This window comes from Rutilus rutilus (assembly GCF_951802725.1).
Source record: "Rutilus rutilus genome assembly, chromosome: 9".
Lineage (NCBI taxonomy): Eukaryota > Metazoa > Chordata > Actinopteri > Cypriniformes > Leuciscidae > Rutilus > Rutilus rutilus.
The window spans coordinates 37,934,433-37,950,099 of record NC_140223.1 but is presented as its reverse complement, the minus strand read 5'-3'; the positions used below and the strand labels follow the sequence as shown (position 1 = coordinate 37,950,099).

At 36.4% G+C, this 15,667-nt stretch overlaps 1 protein-coding gene across 2 annotated transcripts in view; it reads left to right on the top strand.

Moving 5' to 3' along the window:
* dock10 (dedicator of cytokinesis 10) overlaps positions 1-15,667 on the top strand; it is a 124,858-nt gene that overhangs the window by 41,916 nt on the left and 67,275 nt on the right. Inside the window, exons 1-2 of one of the 2 annotated variants that reach the window (XM_084419798.1) lie at positions 1,656-1,825; positions 12,540-12,659. In XM_084419798.1, the coding sequence (XP_084275924.1) occupies positions 1,745-1,825; positions 12,540-12,659 (201 nt within the window). In that variant the 5' untranslated portion in view covers positions 1,656-1,744. Of the gene's footprint in view, positions 1-1,655; positions 1,826-12,539; positions 12,660-15,667 lie in introns of those variants that run through there. The other variant, XM_084419797.1, reaches the window with a different exon arrangement.

Below are 15,667 nucleotides of genomic sequence, written 5' to 3'. Positions count from 1 at the left end.
TCTCTCTTTTTCTCCTGTCAGGATTTATCAACCAATAGTGGTCAATATTAATGCATTTATTAAAATGAAACAGTTTATTATTTTATGATACAAGACACACTAAAAAAATTGTGGGAAGTGAATGTGCATTTATCTAAAAAAATATATTTACTCAACATTCAAATAAAAATGTGCATTTTACACTGAAGCACTTTAAATACATTTTGAAACACCAAAGGTATAACTAAAAGCTGTAACTACAACTCGTGTTAATCAGGCGAGCGGGCAGGGTAACTCCTTGATGCCTATAATCTCTAATCTAGTCTTTTTAATAGAGTGTTGCTGTGATGACGTATATTTTTGTAGGCCAGCCCGGATGTTATCATAACCCTGGATCTCTTCATAATAAACCAATAGGGTTTTTTTTTTTTGCATTGGCTTTTCCAGTCTTGCAGAAAACTTTTAATAATTTTGAAGCCTAAGTACAATCATCAAAGTAAAAAGCAAACTGTAGGCTATAAACAAAATATGCATAAACTTCCGACAACTTTTTTCCCTGAAAGTTGGAGTTATGGTAATAAGCAAGAGCTCGATTGTAAACACAACGAGGATGTGAAAGCGGACGAGTGAGTAGATTTACCTGTTTGGCTGATGAAGTTTAAATGTCCCTTTAGCCACTTGTGAGCAACCACCTTTTTTAAGACAAGTAAAAGCTTTTAAAAAACAACAAGGGTATTACATATGTATTTTATGTTGTAGAATGAGACGTGAAAATATCTTGAGCTTGTGTTCACCACGGATCTTATTCCAGGCATTTAACTAAAAACCCATTCATTGACTTCGGGACCATGGAGCCAGAAGCGCTAAAATGTTTCTGGATCTCTACAACTTTATTGGCCTGGCTGATACACAGAATCAGTCTCACACCACCACTGTGCACACTGAACAGCTTTCATTACACTGGATGACTGGTCTGGAATAGTATTACTACTTCAGTCTACTTGCTGATATATACAAATACATTCGGATTGATAAAAACAATGACAGTGTAAGCGAGCCAAGACATGTTTACATGCATGTTTGATGTATGTATTCATTCATATGACTGCACTGACAGTATTGGATGTGAACAAAACATGAACTGAATTGAGTTTTCTGCAAAGCTGCTTTATTGCTGATTTAGCTTCGTTTCATAACTGATGATTTTTACAATATCGACACTGACATTAAAACTGAATTGAATCAGTATTGAACTGACTCAAAGTGAATATGATGACAGTATTGTCTTCTGTAGAGCTGCTTATTGCTGAGTTGAACTCATTCCGTATCTGAATAACTTTGCACAGTTATTGAACTGAACTGAATCAACACTTAAAATGAAAATGACACTCTCGCAAATGACACCTTTTGTCTTTTTTTAGAGCTGCTTTGCAGCAGAATTGAATCTGTTTGCATCATTGATCATTACTTTCCTGTTTATTACTGTAAAGCTTCTTTAAAGCAGTTAGCATTTAATAAAGTGATATGTAAATAAATGTGACTTGACGTGCATATCAACATGTTTTCTTCCTTCATTTCTGTCACTCTCGCTCTCCATCTGTCTCTGGTGGTGAAGTCACATGTAGGTCTGCTTCCCCCTGACCACGTGCTCTGTCTAACAGGTTTCACTTGCTCAGGAAAGTTCTGCTTCTCTCGCAAAGGTCGACTTTCTGTGGCATCCGCATACAGTCTGCTTATCAGTGTGTGTGTGAATACATGCAGAATTATGAGCTTTAGGAGTAAAATCACATTTCGGAAGAAGATAAAAAGCAGACGGGTGCGGGCAGACTGCAATCGAGTGAGCTGTGTATGTATTTCATCATTCTTAATTTAATATTTCAACTCTGCTTTGTGTTTCACTTTGGCAGTGCGCTCGCATCAGTCAAGCCATGCACCATGGTTTACCTTAATCGCAGTACCTGTACTGTACATGTGTCCGTTGATTTCACTGCTTTCTGGCTTTTTTTTTGAAAAATGTCTGTCCTCTGGCAGTGCCCTTTATTTGTTTCATAAAACATGCGAATACAGTTGGTTCTTCTTTGAGTCAGTGTTTGAATTGAACTGATGATAACTGGTCAATTATTTATGAACATCTGTTCAGTACTGTTGGCAGGTGTTGGTACACACAGCCTGATTGTTTCACTAACGTACATGCCCTTGACTGATGGACAATAATGTTTGTTGCCATGGAGAAAGACTTTCCTGTGTGTTACGGATAGCTGTGACTATTTCTTGATCTCCACACCCTGGCTGTTGATGTTGATAATGACTCTTCTGCCCACTGTGAGATTATTTGGGTGGATATTCTTTACTTGTTTTACATTTATTCTTGTGTATTCTGTTAACAGTGGCACAATCTAAATATAGATATAAACCAAAACCAAAACCAAAATATAACCATGATTCTCAAGTTCCGGGGTTCAATCTTGTGGATGCAGTTGTTGAGACATAAATCAATATGAAAATAAATGTTCTGTTGTATTGCTGTTAACATATACAAGGCAATTTTCATTAATTAGGGTATTAGTGGCTTCTAAAATATCTACCAAATGACTAGACAAAGCAACATTCCTGATTTTTTTTTTTTTTTTAATTAATGAATTAATTAATTGATTTTTTGTGAGGAGGGTCTGTAGATGGTATAGGGGAGAGCGGGGCACAACCTAACACTTTTTGATTTTCTCAGTTTGTGTAAATCCACTTAGGGTTCACAGTATTTATTTATTAATTTCACACATGTCTAGTACAATTATGTGGTTTTGTTTCAATTAAAAAACAATACAGTGTGAATTTTTTTATTGCTTTATCCCGAAAGAATGGAAGTGAAATGTGACAACATGCCTCATAGTACATTGTAACATGACCATATGACTGATTAAAATGTTATCTGATCTAATAAAAACAAAATATACAAGACCAACTAAAATATTTTGTCAATACAATGTAATTATTAACTTTTTCGTATAAAATAATGCCATTTTTTATAACTAAAAATATTCTAGTTCTATTCTAGTTTTTGAGTTTGACAGCAAACACACCGCAAAACACAGCTATACAGAATATTTCAAAACATAATAATAATTAATAATTTCTGAACATTTACCTTTTTCTTATGGTTTCTCAATAGAATTCATAAAAGTATAGAATAGAATAGCATAGTTATTACAACATGCCCCGCCTGCACAACTGGGATTTAAACCCGGCCAGTGTCTTCTGCTGGTTAGATCAGCATTAAAGAACTATCTCAGATATAAGATTAAAATAATATGTTTTACATAAAGTAATATGTAAAACAGAGATGAAAATTAACTTAAATTTACTTTAGCTATGGTTAAATAAATGATCAGTGAAATCTTCCAGAGATTTTTTTTTGTATAATTTTTTTTTTATTTTGGCGCAATTTGATCTCTATATAGTGTTGATATGGCAATTAGTAAATACACTAAGATTTATCATGCTGGCATGTGTGGAAAGTTTTAAAGCATGTGTGTTGCAACTAGCCCCGCGTTAGTTTGTGCCCCGCTCACCAATGCCAAATGTTGTGTGAACTGGCTCCTAGGTAAGGTTTGAAAATGTAAGTTTTATATGTGATGAGTAAAATATTGTCAGTTCATGGACAATTTGAGGATTACAACTCTGTTCTTTAGTCATTGACTGTAGACTGTAGTCATTCTCCGTGTTGAAGTTATTTTAATTTGCAACCCATTTTGGGTTAATTGAACGATTAACCCAGCTGTATTAGGAGTGGGTGATATGATCTTATTTCACAATAAAATAAATTGTATTTCATGATACAAACAATAGGACAAATAGAATAGAACAAAGATATGAAGAGTTCAGATGCAAAAGCCTCTAAGTGCCATCTGAAATTTTCTTCTAGAATGATCATTTTTATAAAGCTCGTATATTTAAGTTCAGTAATTTCACTTAAATGGCAATGAAAATGACCTATGAATTGTCATTTATGTGAAATTACTGAACTTAAATATACAAGCTTGATAAAAAATGATCATTCTAGAAGAAAATTTCAGATGGCACTTAGAGGCTTTTGCATCTGAACTCTTCATATAAATTAAATAAAAAAAATAAAAAATAAAAACCTTTATCTTCACTGAATGAATTAAATATAAATTGATCCTTATTAAAGATACAGAAGAGCAGTGAGTTATTTCGTCTTTTGTTGTTTGATTAACATTACTGTAACAGACAGCAGGTTTATTAGGCAGCTATTACTGTAAACCCTGATGAACGGATATACTGACACACATCAGATTTTCACCCAGATGTTTACTTTCACTTAAGACATAACCGACTGTGTTTACATGAATACGCCACATGATTGGGTATTTTAATATAATTGTGTGTGCATGTTTGACCATTCAAGCTCAATAAGCTGAGAAAGAGAACTGAGTTCAGGATCGCATGCTGTCTGAGAGGTGGCTTTATTAGTGTGCGGTTTGGTTGAGTCAGTGCGAGTACCGTATCGAGTCATTTTTTCACGGGTTAATGCACTTAAAATCTAATTTAAACATCATGCACATCATTCTTTCTGTTTACTCATTCATGCATGTTTCCTCATGACTGATAATGTGTCAATGACTTATACTGTGTTTTATATAGCCTAAATGATATAACAAAATCTCTAAAGATAGAAACGTACTATTGTCATACAGTACAGCCCAGTATAGTAATTTCTAAACAATAGATGAGTTCAGAAACAACTGTAGATGAAGTAAAAATACAAATAAATCAATTGAATATGTTATATTGCAGTCAAAATATACAGGACAATTCGTAATTGGGGCATTAGTGACTTCTACATTCTCTACCAAAAGACAAGACCGAACAAAATTCTCCTGATTTTGTTTTTGGTGAGGAAGGTCTATAGATGGTATATGTCAAATTTTATGTGAAGTGGCTCCTAGGCCAGGTTTTAAAATGTAGGTTTTGTATATAATTCAAGATGTGACGACTAAAATTTAGTTATTTGCACGTGTTTGATTTACATTTTCAGCATTGGCAGCATGTTCTTAGATTTCTCTTGTTAAAGCTTATTTAGTTGCTGGATGCACTAAGATTAGTGTGATGTCAGCAACACAGGAAACGGTTGTCACCACCACAGTATTGTGGTTTATTTAGGAAAATGACTAATTTCTCCTTTAAGATGATGATACACAGGGCAACTTTTTTGAACAGTGTTGCCGAGCAATGGTGCTTGGGCATCTTCCCAACAAATTCTATCTGGACACTTTAGATCTTTTTTTTTTCTTCTTTTTTTTTACACAGATGATATTTGACTGGCTTTTATATGTTTCTCATTTTAAACTGTACTTTTCATATAATTAGTATAGAATTGGCTACGGACAGTAGTACAACGAACTACAACTCTTGATTTTTGGTTTTCTACAGATTATGTAAGACTAGTACATTGGCCAGTACAAACCTTAGTAAATCACCAATGCGTGATTCATTTACATACTCTCCTCCCATAAATTTTGCGTCTGAAAGGGAAACTTAAAATATTGTTTAATTTTCTATGTCTGATGCATGAGGATGTGGGGGTGAAACACATGCCTCAGTAAAAAGGAAAACTAAACTTATAATCAAAAATATTTATATACAAATAATGATTTGCATTGCTTTATGTCTGGCCCTCAAGATCCACTGTCCTGCAGAGTTTATCTCCAACCTTAAACAAACGCACCTGCCTTTAGCTTTCTAATAACCCTGAAGACCTAGATTAGTTTGTTCAGGTGTGTTTTATCAGGATTGGAGCTAAACTCTGCAGGAAAGTCAATTTCAAGGGCAAGAGTTGCCCACCCTTGCTTTGTGGGATTGTAGTTGATTCCTTCATTAACGATATATAAAAAAAAAAAAAAAAAAAACAGTTCGTACCATTGTGTATTTATTTTCAAATACTTATTTGCTTAGAATAAAATGTTGTGATTTATCTGAGAGCTGATTGGTTTACTTCATGGCTTTTTATTTAAATAGGTTATCTTTTGACATATAAGACATTTTAATCCGATTTGTTCATATAGTAGGAAGTAAATACGAGCAACAAAACGATTGAGATGCCACTGAGGATAACACAAAAAGTATGTGCATTGCCTTCCATGTGATCCTAATATTAGGAAAGTGTGGATGAACTTTATTTTTAACTAAGGTCCAGATTGCATCAGTAAGACACTGTTTGTTTGTTCACTTCATTTTACGGCATAATTCTGAGTAACAATGTTTTTACCGTGTGTCACTATTGCTTGGTCTGTTATATATAGTTTAGTATGTACTTATTACGGTGGCCCAGTAGTGCACAACACAATGAAATTTAAAAAGCAAACTTAAGTTCACAACACAACGAAATTAATCCACAACACAACGGAAAATGTACAACACACCGGAAATGAGCCAAAAACAAGTGATTTTATACATTTCTAAACATATGAGATAAAACACATTTCTGAAGCGTCTTCGTTTCACCACTAATATAAGTGTCACTTGCTGGCTTAACTTGATAATACAGATGAAAGAGGCTTGACGCAGATGAAGGATGAAATCACATTTAATAAACACAAGGAACCATCACAAAAAAATATCAGCCTAAAACATTATCACAAGACAATGAACAGACAAAGACTGAGGGTTTAAATACACAAGATGACAATTGGCTAAATGAAGCACAGGTGTAGGTAATTGGTTGACATGGTAACAAACAAGGGTTTTCAATGGATGATTACAATGGAGACAAGGGAACAGGAACTAAATACACAGGAGCTGAACATAGGAACAACAAGACAAAAGAAATATCAAAGTATAGCCCTATTCGGATGGGACTAGTTTAACACGTAGAGGTGGGGTAAAGTCATAATTACCAGAGCTTCTCAGTGATTTTCTCAGTGGACAATATCAGTAAAGATTACGACGACTTTTACCTTCAGTAAAAAGGTCTGTAAAAATTACCTCAGGTAATACTAATCCTGTGCGAATAGACCCGCTGTAAATATGTACGTAATATTACGTCATTTCCTGTTTAAAAGTAGTTTTCCGCGGGTTTTCTAGTATGGAGACGCTTGAAAAGGCATTCAGTTGCGTTCTAGACGCTGGGACGAGTCTGTGGCAAAACTCAAGTGTTTTACACACACCATTCAGATCAGAAAGAAGATCAAAAGCACTTGTTAGAGGCACAAAACATCTTTTAGTTGGGTAAGTGCCTATTACCAACACAATCCAATCTGAAGTTAATTAATGCATTGTTCAACCGGACATACCTGTTTTACATATATAAATATAGGTTATATGTGTTTGCGCACGTGATATCAGGAAGCAACGTATTACACACATTACGACAGGCCACGGCGATGCGCAAATCGAGTTAATCCTCCCACTTCTGCTAGTTTTACTGAGATATCTTATCCCGTGCGAATTGGCCATTACTATTACAGACGTCCTGTGGTAAAATTACATTATTCCATCTACTAAAGCTAATCCCGTCTGAATAGGGCTTTGAAGACCTTGAAACAGAGACACAGGGAACCGTGACAATATACAATCCATAGCCTACCTCACAAATACAAATGGAAGAAATGTAAATAAAGTATAGCCTATTACTTCTAAATTAGGATGTTCCTCGTGTAAAAATCTTGCTAAAATAAGTGGACCTCAAAGAACATTATACAATTTTGAAAAAATACAGTTCATGGCCCCTTTAAAATCTTTTTTTAACCCCTCATGCTGGGTTGAGACTGTTGGGTAAGGAAGCTGGGTAGATTTAACCTAATTTGGTTTGATAATCATTCATAATCAGTAACCCAGTGGTGCTGGGTTGGAAATGTGGACATGAAAGATAGTATACACGTGTGTTTTTTAACCCCATTCTGTCACCTGATGGAGTTTGGGTTCCATGCCACTGTCACCTCTGGCTTGCTTAGTTGGGGACACTTAATATTCAACAATATTATTGACATAACTGTTTTGGATGAGAACTGAACTGAGCTGATGATGACATCACTGTTTTCTGCAGAGCTGTTTCATAAATAAAATTAACTAATTAACTAAAAAGACAAGGCAGCAGACATTATTTTTAATATCACCCAAGAATTGGATGAAATTTCACCCGATGCGCCCACGTTTATAATGGGGGACTTTAATAACTGTACCCTCAAAAAAACTCTGTCTACCTATTCACAGTATGTCACCTGTCCAACACGAAAAAATAAAATCATCGACTTATGCTACGGCTCCATCCCCAAGGCATACTCATCCAGTGCCAGGGCCCCCTTAGGTGGCTCAGATCACAACACAGTCCTTCTAAGACCCACTTATAAACAGGTTTTGAAAAGGGTTAAGCCTGTGGAAAAGCAGATCCAGGTGTGGGATGAGGACAGTGTAGAGACTTTGAAAGGATGCCTAGAGTGTACATCCTGGACCATCTTAGAGAACTCTTCAGCTGACGTGCACAAAGAGACAGATGCTATCTCGGGCTACATAGACTTTTGTGTAAGTTCGGTCATTCCAACTAAGACCATCAAGGTGTACCCAAACAATAAACCATGGGTGACGAAAGAACTAAAGGACATACTAAATGAGAAAAAGAGGGTCTTTGCTTCAGGAAGCTTACAGAACAGAAAAGTCATTAAAATCATTAAAACACACATCATGAACTCCTGTAGACATGCTCTTGATCCTCTACAATTTGCCTACAGATTTGGGAGGGGGACGGACGATGCCATTGTAGTGCTTTTAAATTATCTGTATACACACCTGGAGGGTTGTAAAACACATGCTCGCATTTTATTTGCAGACTTTTCATCAGCATTCAATACAATCCACCCACAATTTTTAGCAAACAGACTAAGAGACAACACTAATCAAATGGATCTTGGACTTCCTGAGTGGGCGGCCACAAAGAGTAAGGGTGGGGAACACATTATCTGGGGTCCGCTTCACTTCAATTGGGACACCACAAGGTAGCGTCTTATATTGTACACTGGCTGTTGTCGCAGTAGTTACCCTGGACGTCATATAATTAAATTTGCAGATGATACTGCTGTGATTAGTTTACTGGAGCGAGATGAAACTGAACATGGTCCAGTGGTGCATGAATTTGCTGACTGGTGTGAAGCCTTCCAGTTGCATTTGAATACATCCAAGACCAAAGAGTTGGTCTTTGATTTTAGACATGGGGCTCCCTCACCCACTCCGACTCTGATAAAAGGAGAGGAGATAGAGATGGTGACGGAGTACAAATATCTCAGTCTTATCATTGACCATAAATTATCCTGGGATCAGTGTGCTGATGCCGTTTTTAAAAAGGGCCAACAACGTTTGTATTTTCTTAGAAAACGTAATTATTTTAATGTTGACATCAAAATTTTGATTCTTTTTTATAAGTCTTTTATTGAGAGTATTCTCTCCTACTGTATTGTATGCTGGTATGGACATTCAAAAATCACCCATAGGAACAAATTGGGGAAGATTGTTAAAACCTGTGGAAAAATCATTGGTAAATCATAAGTAGACCTTTACCAACTATATCTGACCAGATTGGTACAGAAGGCAGACAAGGTTTGCATGGTTACAACCCATCCACTTTCAGTGGAGTTCAAGCCTCTCCCTTCTGGTCGTAGATAAAGATACCCTAAGGCGAGAACTAACCGAGCAAAAAACTCATTCATTCCCATGGCAATAACCCAATCAAATAAGGTGTGGGGAGGGGTATGACTGGAGAATATATGTGAATAATGTGAAGTAGTTTTATTTATTTATTTATTTATGACATTGTGCATGTGTATAATGTTTGTGTTGTGGATTATGTGACAATATGCCTGTACTGTACAACAGCAGGTTACCTCTGCCAGTGTGATTTTCTTTTCTTTCTTTTTTTTCTTTTTTTTATACATTTGCAAAGTTAGAAAATAATTTTACCAAAAGGCTGCAACATAAAATGTGGGAAAAAATTGGAAATTTCTGAATGCTTAGTATTATAAAGTCTCCGATTATAAAGCACACAAAACTTTGATAAGAAGATACATCTATAGTATACACCTAAACGATTCACATGTATTAACATATCCGTCACATAACTACAAATTGCATCTGTTACTTGATCAATGTCCGAACCAGAGTCCATAAAACAGTCCAATCTTTACATTCCAAACACCCTTTTAAACGTAACGTAACATCTTCAGACCAGTCTTTCATCTAGATTAACTGTGCCTTCTCACGTTTCAGAACAGTTTTATATGTAGGGAAAAGTAATATCATATTATGATCTGAAGTTCCCAAAGGTGGTTTACCAAATTACTTATAAGCTCCTTTAATCGATCCATAGCACAAATCCAGAATTGCATCCTTATGTGTTGGGCAAGTTACATACTGATTAAAGTGGCCCAATGATTTCTCCAATGTACAATTATTAAAATCTCCCAGAACAAAACAGGATGCGTCAGGAGATGCAGATTGCAGTTCATGATCAACGCGTTCAATCTCCCTTACCACATTATCCTCATTTGTTCAGGGATGGATGTAAACAACCGTGACAAACAGCTGGGGAAAGTCCCGGGGCAAGTACTGAGGTCTTAAAGGGATACTCCACTTTTTTCGGAAATATGCTCATTTTACAACTCCCCCAGAGGTAAACAGTTGAGTTTTACCGTTTTAGAATCCATTCAGCCGATCTCCGGGTCTGACGGTACCACTTTTAGCATAGCTTAGCATAGATCATTGATTCTGATGAGTCCAGTAGCATTTCTTTCAAAATGACCAAAGAGTTTCAATATTTTTCCTATTTAAAACTTGACTCTTCTGTAGTTAAACCGTGTACTAAGATCGACGGAAAATGAAAAGTTGCGATTTTCTAAGCCTATATGGCTAGGAACTACTCTCATTCCGGCGTAATAATCAAGGAACTGTGCGGCCGTACCATGGGTGCAGCAGGCGTAATGATATGACGCAGCGCCTGAAAATAGGTCTAATAGGTTAGACAAACTTAGTCCCGGTCACGTTGGAAGAAGTTACCGAGCTGGGGACTATTTTCAGGCGCTGCGTCATATCATTACGCCTGCTGCACTCATGGTACAGCCACACAGTTCCTTGATTATTACGCCGGAATGAGAGTAGTTCCTAGCCATATAGGCTTAGAAAATCGCAACTTTTCATTTTCCGTCGATCTTAGTACACGGTTTAACTACAGAAGAGTCAAGTTTTAAATAGGAAAAATATTGAAACTCTTTGGTCATTTTGAAAGAAATGCTACTGGACTCATCAGATTCAATGATCTATGCTAAGCTATGCTAAAAGTGGTACCGTCAGACCCGGAGTTCGGCTGAATGGATTCTAAAACGGTAAAACTCAACTGTTTAACTCTGGGGGAGTTGTAAAATGAGCATATTTCCGAAAAAAGTGGAGTATCCCTTTAATGCCACAGACAGTAACTCAATTTCTTTTGTGCACACTCTCTCCTTAACGGACACAGATTTGCACCAGTTCTCCCTAATATAAAACATACCCCACCTCCTTGCGCTTTACCGGTTACCGTCGCATCCCGGTCCATGCGAATGGGCACTCCGAAGTCATCCAGTCATAGGCTTGAATCTGAATCCCCTTCGGAGAGCCAAGTCTCCGTGAACGCCATCACGCAAACGTTCCTGTAATCAGGCTGGAATTTCACCATAGCTTGAAGCTCATCCGTCTTTTTCCGTAGAGACTGCACATTTGCCAACATAATTGTAGGAAGAGGAATTTCAGAAAGACTTAGATTTTTCAGTCTTTAACGAACACCTCCTTTTCGTCCTCTCTTCCGAATTTTAAACGTTGAATCCTCTTGTCCAGAGTGATTTTGTTTTTGCTTGAAAGGCGAAAAACTTCCCAAATCAGGATAGCCACATTCCACGGGTTGCTTCACGCTGTTGGGCTTAAGCCATTGTAAAAGAAACTCCTGGGAGTTTTGAATCCTTGCCGACTCCTGAGGTGATTCGAACAAACACAGACTCATGTGGATCAATAAAACAATTACCCCCATTTTCTCCATTTAGCCTACTCCTAAGTTCTTTAGGAAGGTATAGGACAAATCTCCACGTCCAACAGTGTTGAGGAAAGAAAAAATTAAAAGAAAAAAAAGGACACAACAAACAAAGCCGTACCTGCGAGTCGCTGTGTGCGCATGCGCCTTCACTTCACTTCATGGAAGTGTACGTAGCCTTCAGAGTCAGAGACCTCTAGCTCCCTCCAATTTATTTTCATTTGGTACTTTTTTACTTTTGATCATTGGCTGCACTGTTGTCAGGACTATCTTAGTAGCCGTCCGATGCAAAGGGACTGATAACTCCTAGGTTCAGACACATGGTTCAGCCCCCATCTAGAAAAGCTACAGTAATTAAATGCCGGTTGCTCTACAATTTACACTCATTACATTAATCATTAAAGATGATGCAAGAGAAAAACACTACCTCTCAGCACAATGAGCAACTGTTTTTGCATTCTGACACTGTTGCTGATGAGATGGTTTTATCTGTGTCTCACAGCAGGAGAAGCCCAAAGTGATTGACCCCCTGGACTATGAAGCTGTGATTTCAGAGCTTGAAGCTGAGTTCAGGGAAGATCCCCTTCAAGATCTCCTACTATTCCCAGACCTTGACTTCACTGTGAGTACTTTGTTCTCTATTTGTGTGTGTGTTTTTGCAAGTGAAATGTGTACTTATCTCTGGTGTTCATTCAGTTTCACATCTCATTAAGATGTGTGTTTTGGACATTTTTAAAAAGTGTGTGCTCTGAAAAGGCTCTTTTTTTTAGTCGTATTTTACAAAAAAGAAATGAAGTAGGTGTTAAATGACTGTGTACTGTGTACATGACCGCCTGTGTGTGTTGACACTTCTCTCTGTACACTGCACTGAAAACAGCCAAGAAGAGGCCTGTTCAGACCACATCCTCTTTCACACACAGATCTGGGTTTTACATGGCACAAATATAAACACTGCTTGCACACATATACTCAATGAGCACACACAAACATTTGACACCTCATATTGGCAATGGCCTATTGTGTTCATGTTAAAAGGGAGAACTCGAAAGCAGAAAGACAGCAATGCAGGCCAACAAATCTAAATCAGTAATCAAGGTGAGTAATCCAGAGAAACTGGCAATAGGGCAGCATTAGAGAAAGTACACTGAGCAAAGTGAATATATAATATATATTAACGCTAATGGATTGCAGATGCAACATATCAAGAGTCCATGTCAGAATGCAGGTGACTAAGACCTCTACTGGTGGGTGGTGGAAGTGTTAGGAGTAGATTTTGCTGTGGATATTACAACAAATTGTATGTATTTATTTTTTAATTGATGGACTATGAACTTTTGTGTGGGAAGAACTGCATAATTTCACAAAATAACAACAAATAAAAAAATAAAAAATACACCCAAAAAGTGCTGTTTTATACAAGAAGTCACAGAAAAGAGCATGATGGGACACAACAAAATTTTACACAGCTTAAAGAGATAGTTTACCCAAAAATAAAAGTTATGTCATCATTTATTCATCCTCATATTGTTCCATTCCATAAATCCTTGGTTAATCTTTGTAACAATTTTGTAAAAATGATTAAATAATAAATATGAATCAAGCAGTTTAATCCAAGAGATATGAATACTTTATATGATTAACAGATTATATAGGAATAGGGTCTTATCTAGCGAAACGATCGGCCATTTTCTAAAAAAAATAAAAATAAAATGTATATACTTTTTAACCACAATTGTTTGTCTTGTGCTGGTCTGCGACGCGCCAGGCATTACGTAATCACGTTGGAAAGGTCACGCTGGACGTAGGCGGAAGTACCGCCCCATTGTTTGCCGCGTCACAGACCAGCACAAGACGAACAACTGTGGTTAAAAAGTATATACATGTTTATTTTATTTAGAAAATGACCGATCGGTTTGCTAGATAAGACCCTATTCCTCAGCTGGGATCGTGCAGAGCCCTTTGAAACTGCACTGATTTGGACTTCAACAATTTGGTTACCGTTGAAGTCCATTGTGTGGAGAAAAATCCTGAAATGTTTTCCTCAAAAAACTTAATTTCTTTTCCACTGAAGAAAGAAAGACATGAACATCTTGGATGGCATTGGGGTGAGGAAATTATCAGGAAATTTTCATTTTGAGGTGAACTAATCCTTTAATAAGAATATTATTAGACATTATATGTTAATAGAGTTGTTTAATCCTCCTCTGCTGAGATCTTGAGAGATTTCATGTCTTCTTTTCTCTTCAGTTGATTTAATTTAAGGCTGTGGCTGCAGTTCACAGCTTGTTCACTGCAGGTGTTTGAATGATTGAAAGAATGAATGTTTCAAAAACATCATACTAACAATTAAGTAACATTTTATTAACATTCAGGAAACTGGACATTTTTATGTTCTTGGAATGTTACAAATCAACATTCCTATAATGTTGAATTGTCAATCAAAATTAAGTTGAAAGAATGTTTGAGGAACATCATACCTTTTAAAACGCGTTCCTCTAACGTCAAGAAAACTGGAAATGTTTTATGTTCCCAGAACCAACACTGAATATTTGGAGAACATTCTTACACACAGCAAAAACTCCAGTGTTAAATGGACTCTCCTGGGAGTTTCCAGACTCAAGAGTGTTAAAGTGTTAAAATATGAGTGTGTAATTAACACTCAAGAGTGTTAAAGTTAATGAGCTAATTAAGTGATTAATTGAGTGATGATTGAAGGTGAAGACACCTGATGTTAACAAGCAGAATCACCAAAGGAGAAAATCTAATATTTTAAGATACCATTATGGTGATCAGTGTTTGCTTTAGTTGGGCTCTTCACCCTTAAAGCATTAACTTTAGATTTTGTTTGGCTGTTGTATCTGAGTTATAACTCTCAGATGAACAAAGAGAAAAGTTGATCAGGTGGTGTTGGTTATGTTTTGACATAATCATAATTTGACCTGAATCACAAATCTCATTTAGAGAGTTACGTCTACCTTGTTGATTACAGCAGCCTGTGAATCTACAGCAAATGAGTTTCAGCATTTTCAATATAATCCAAAATATTTCTTAAAAGTTGTGGTCTTAAAAATTACTTTATTTAGACACACTGACATCAATAATCAGCCTGTGAATCTTAACAATGGTGACAATAATAAAGCATGTTGCAGTGCATTCTGGGTGCCACCAATCAAAACTCATTCATGGCTCCCATCATGCATTGCGGTATGAATAAATTATGATCTGAATTGTCTTAGTAATTTCCTTTACCTAATTGAATATTCTGTTTGTCACCATTGTTGAGATTCATACACTGATTCTTGATGTCTGTGTGTGCCTGAAAGAAAGGTTTTGTTTTATCAGAACAACTTTTAAGAAATCCTTTAGATTATTTAGAAAATTCTGGATCTTATGCTGTAGAATCACAGTGATGCTGTAATCAACAATATACATTTAAGTCAGAGATTAACTAAATGACTCTAAATTAGTTCAGTGATTCAGGTCAAATTATGGTTATGTCAAAACATAACCAACACCATCTGATCAACTTTTCTCTTTGTTCATCTGAGAATTACAACTCAGATACAACAGCCAAACAAAATCTAAAGTTAACGATTTAAGGGTCAAGAGCCCAACTAAAGCAAACACTGA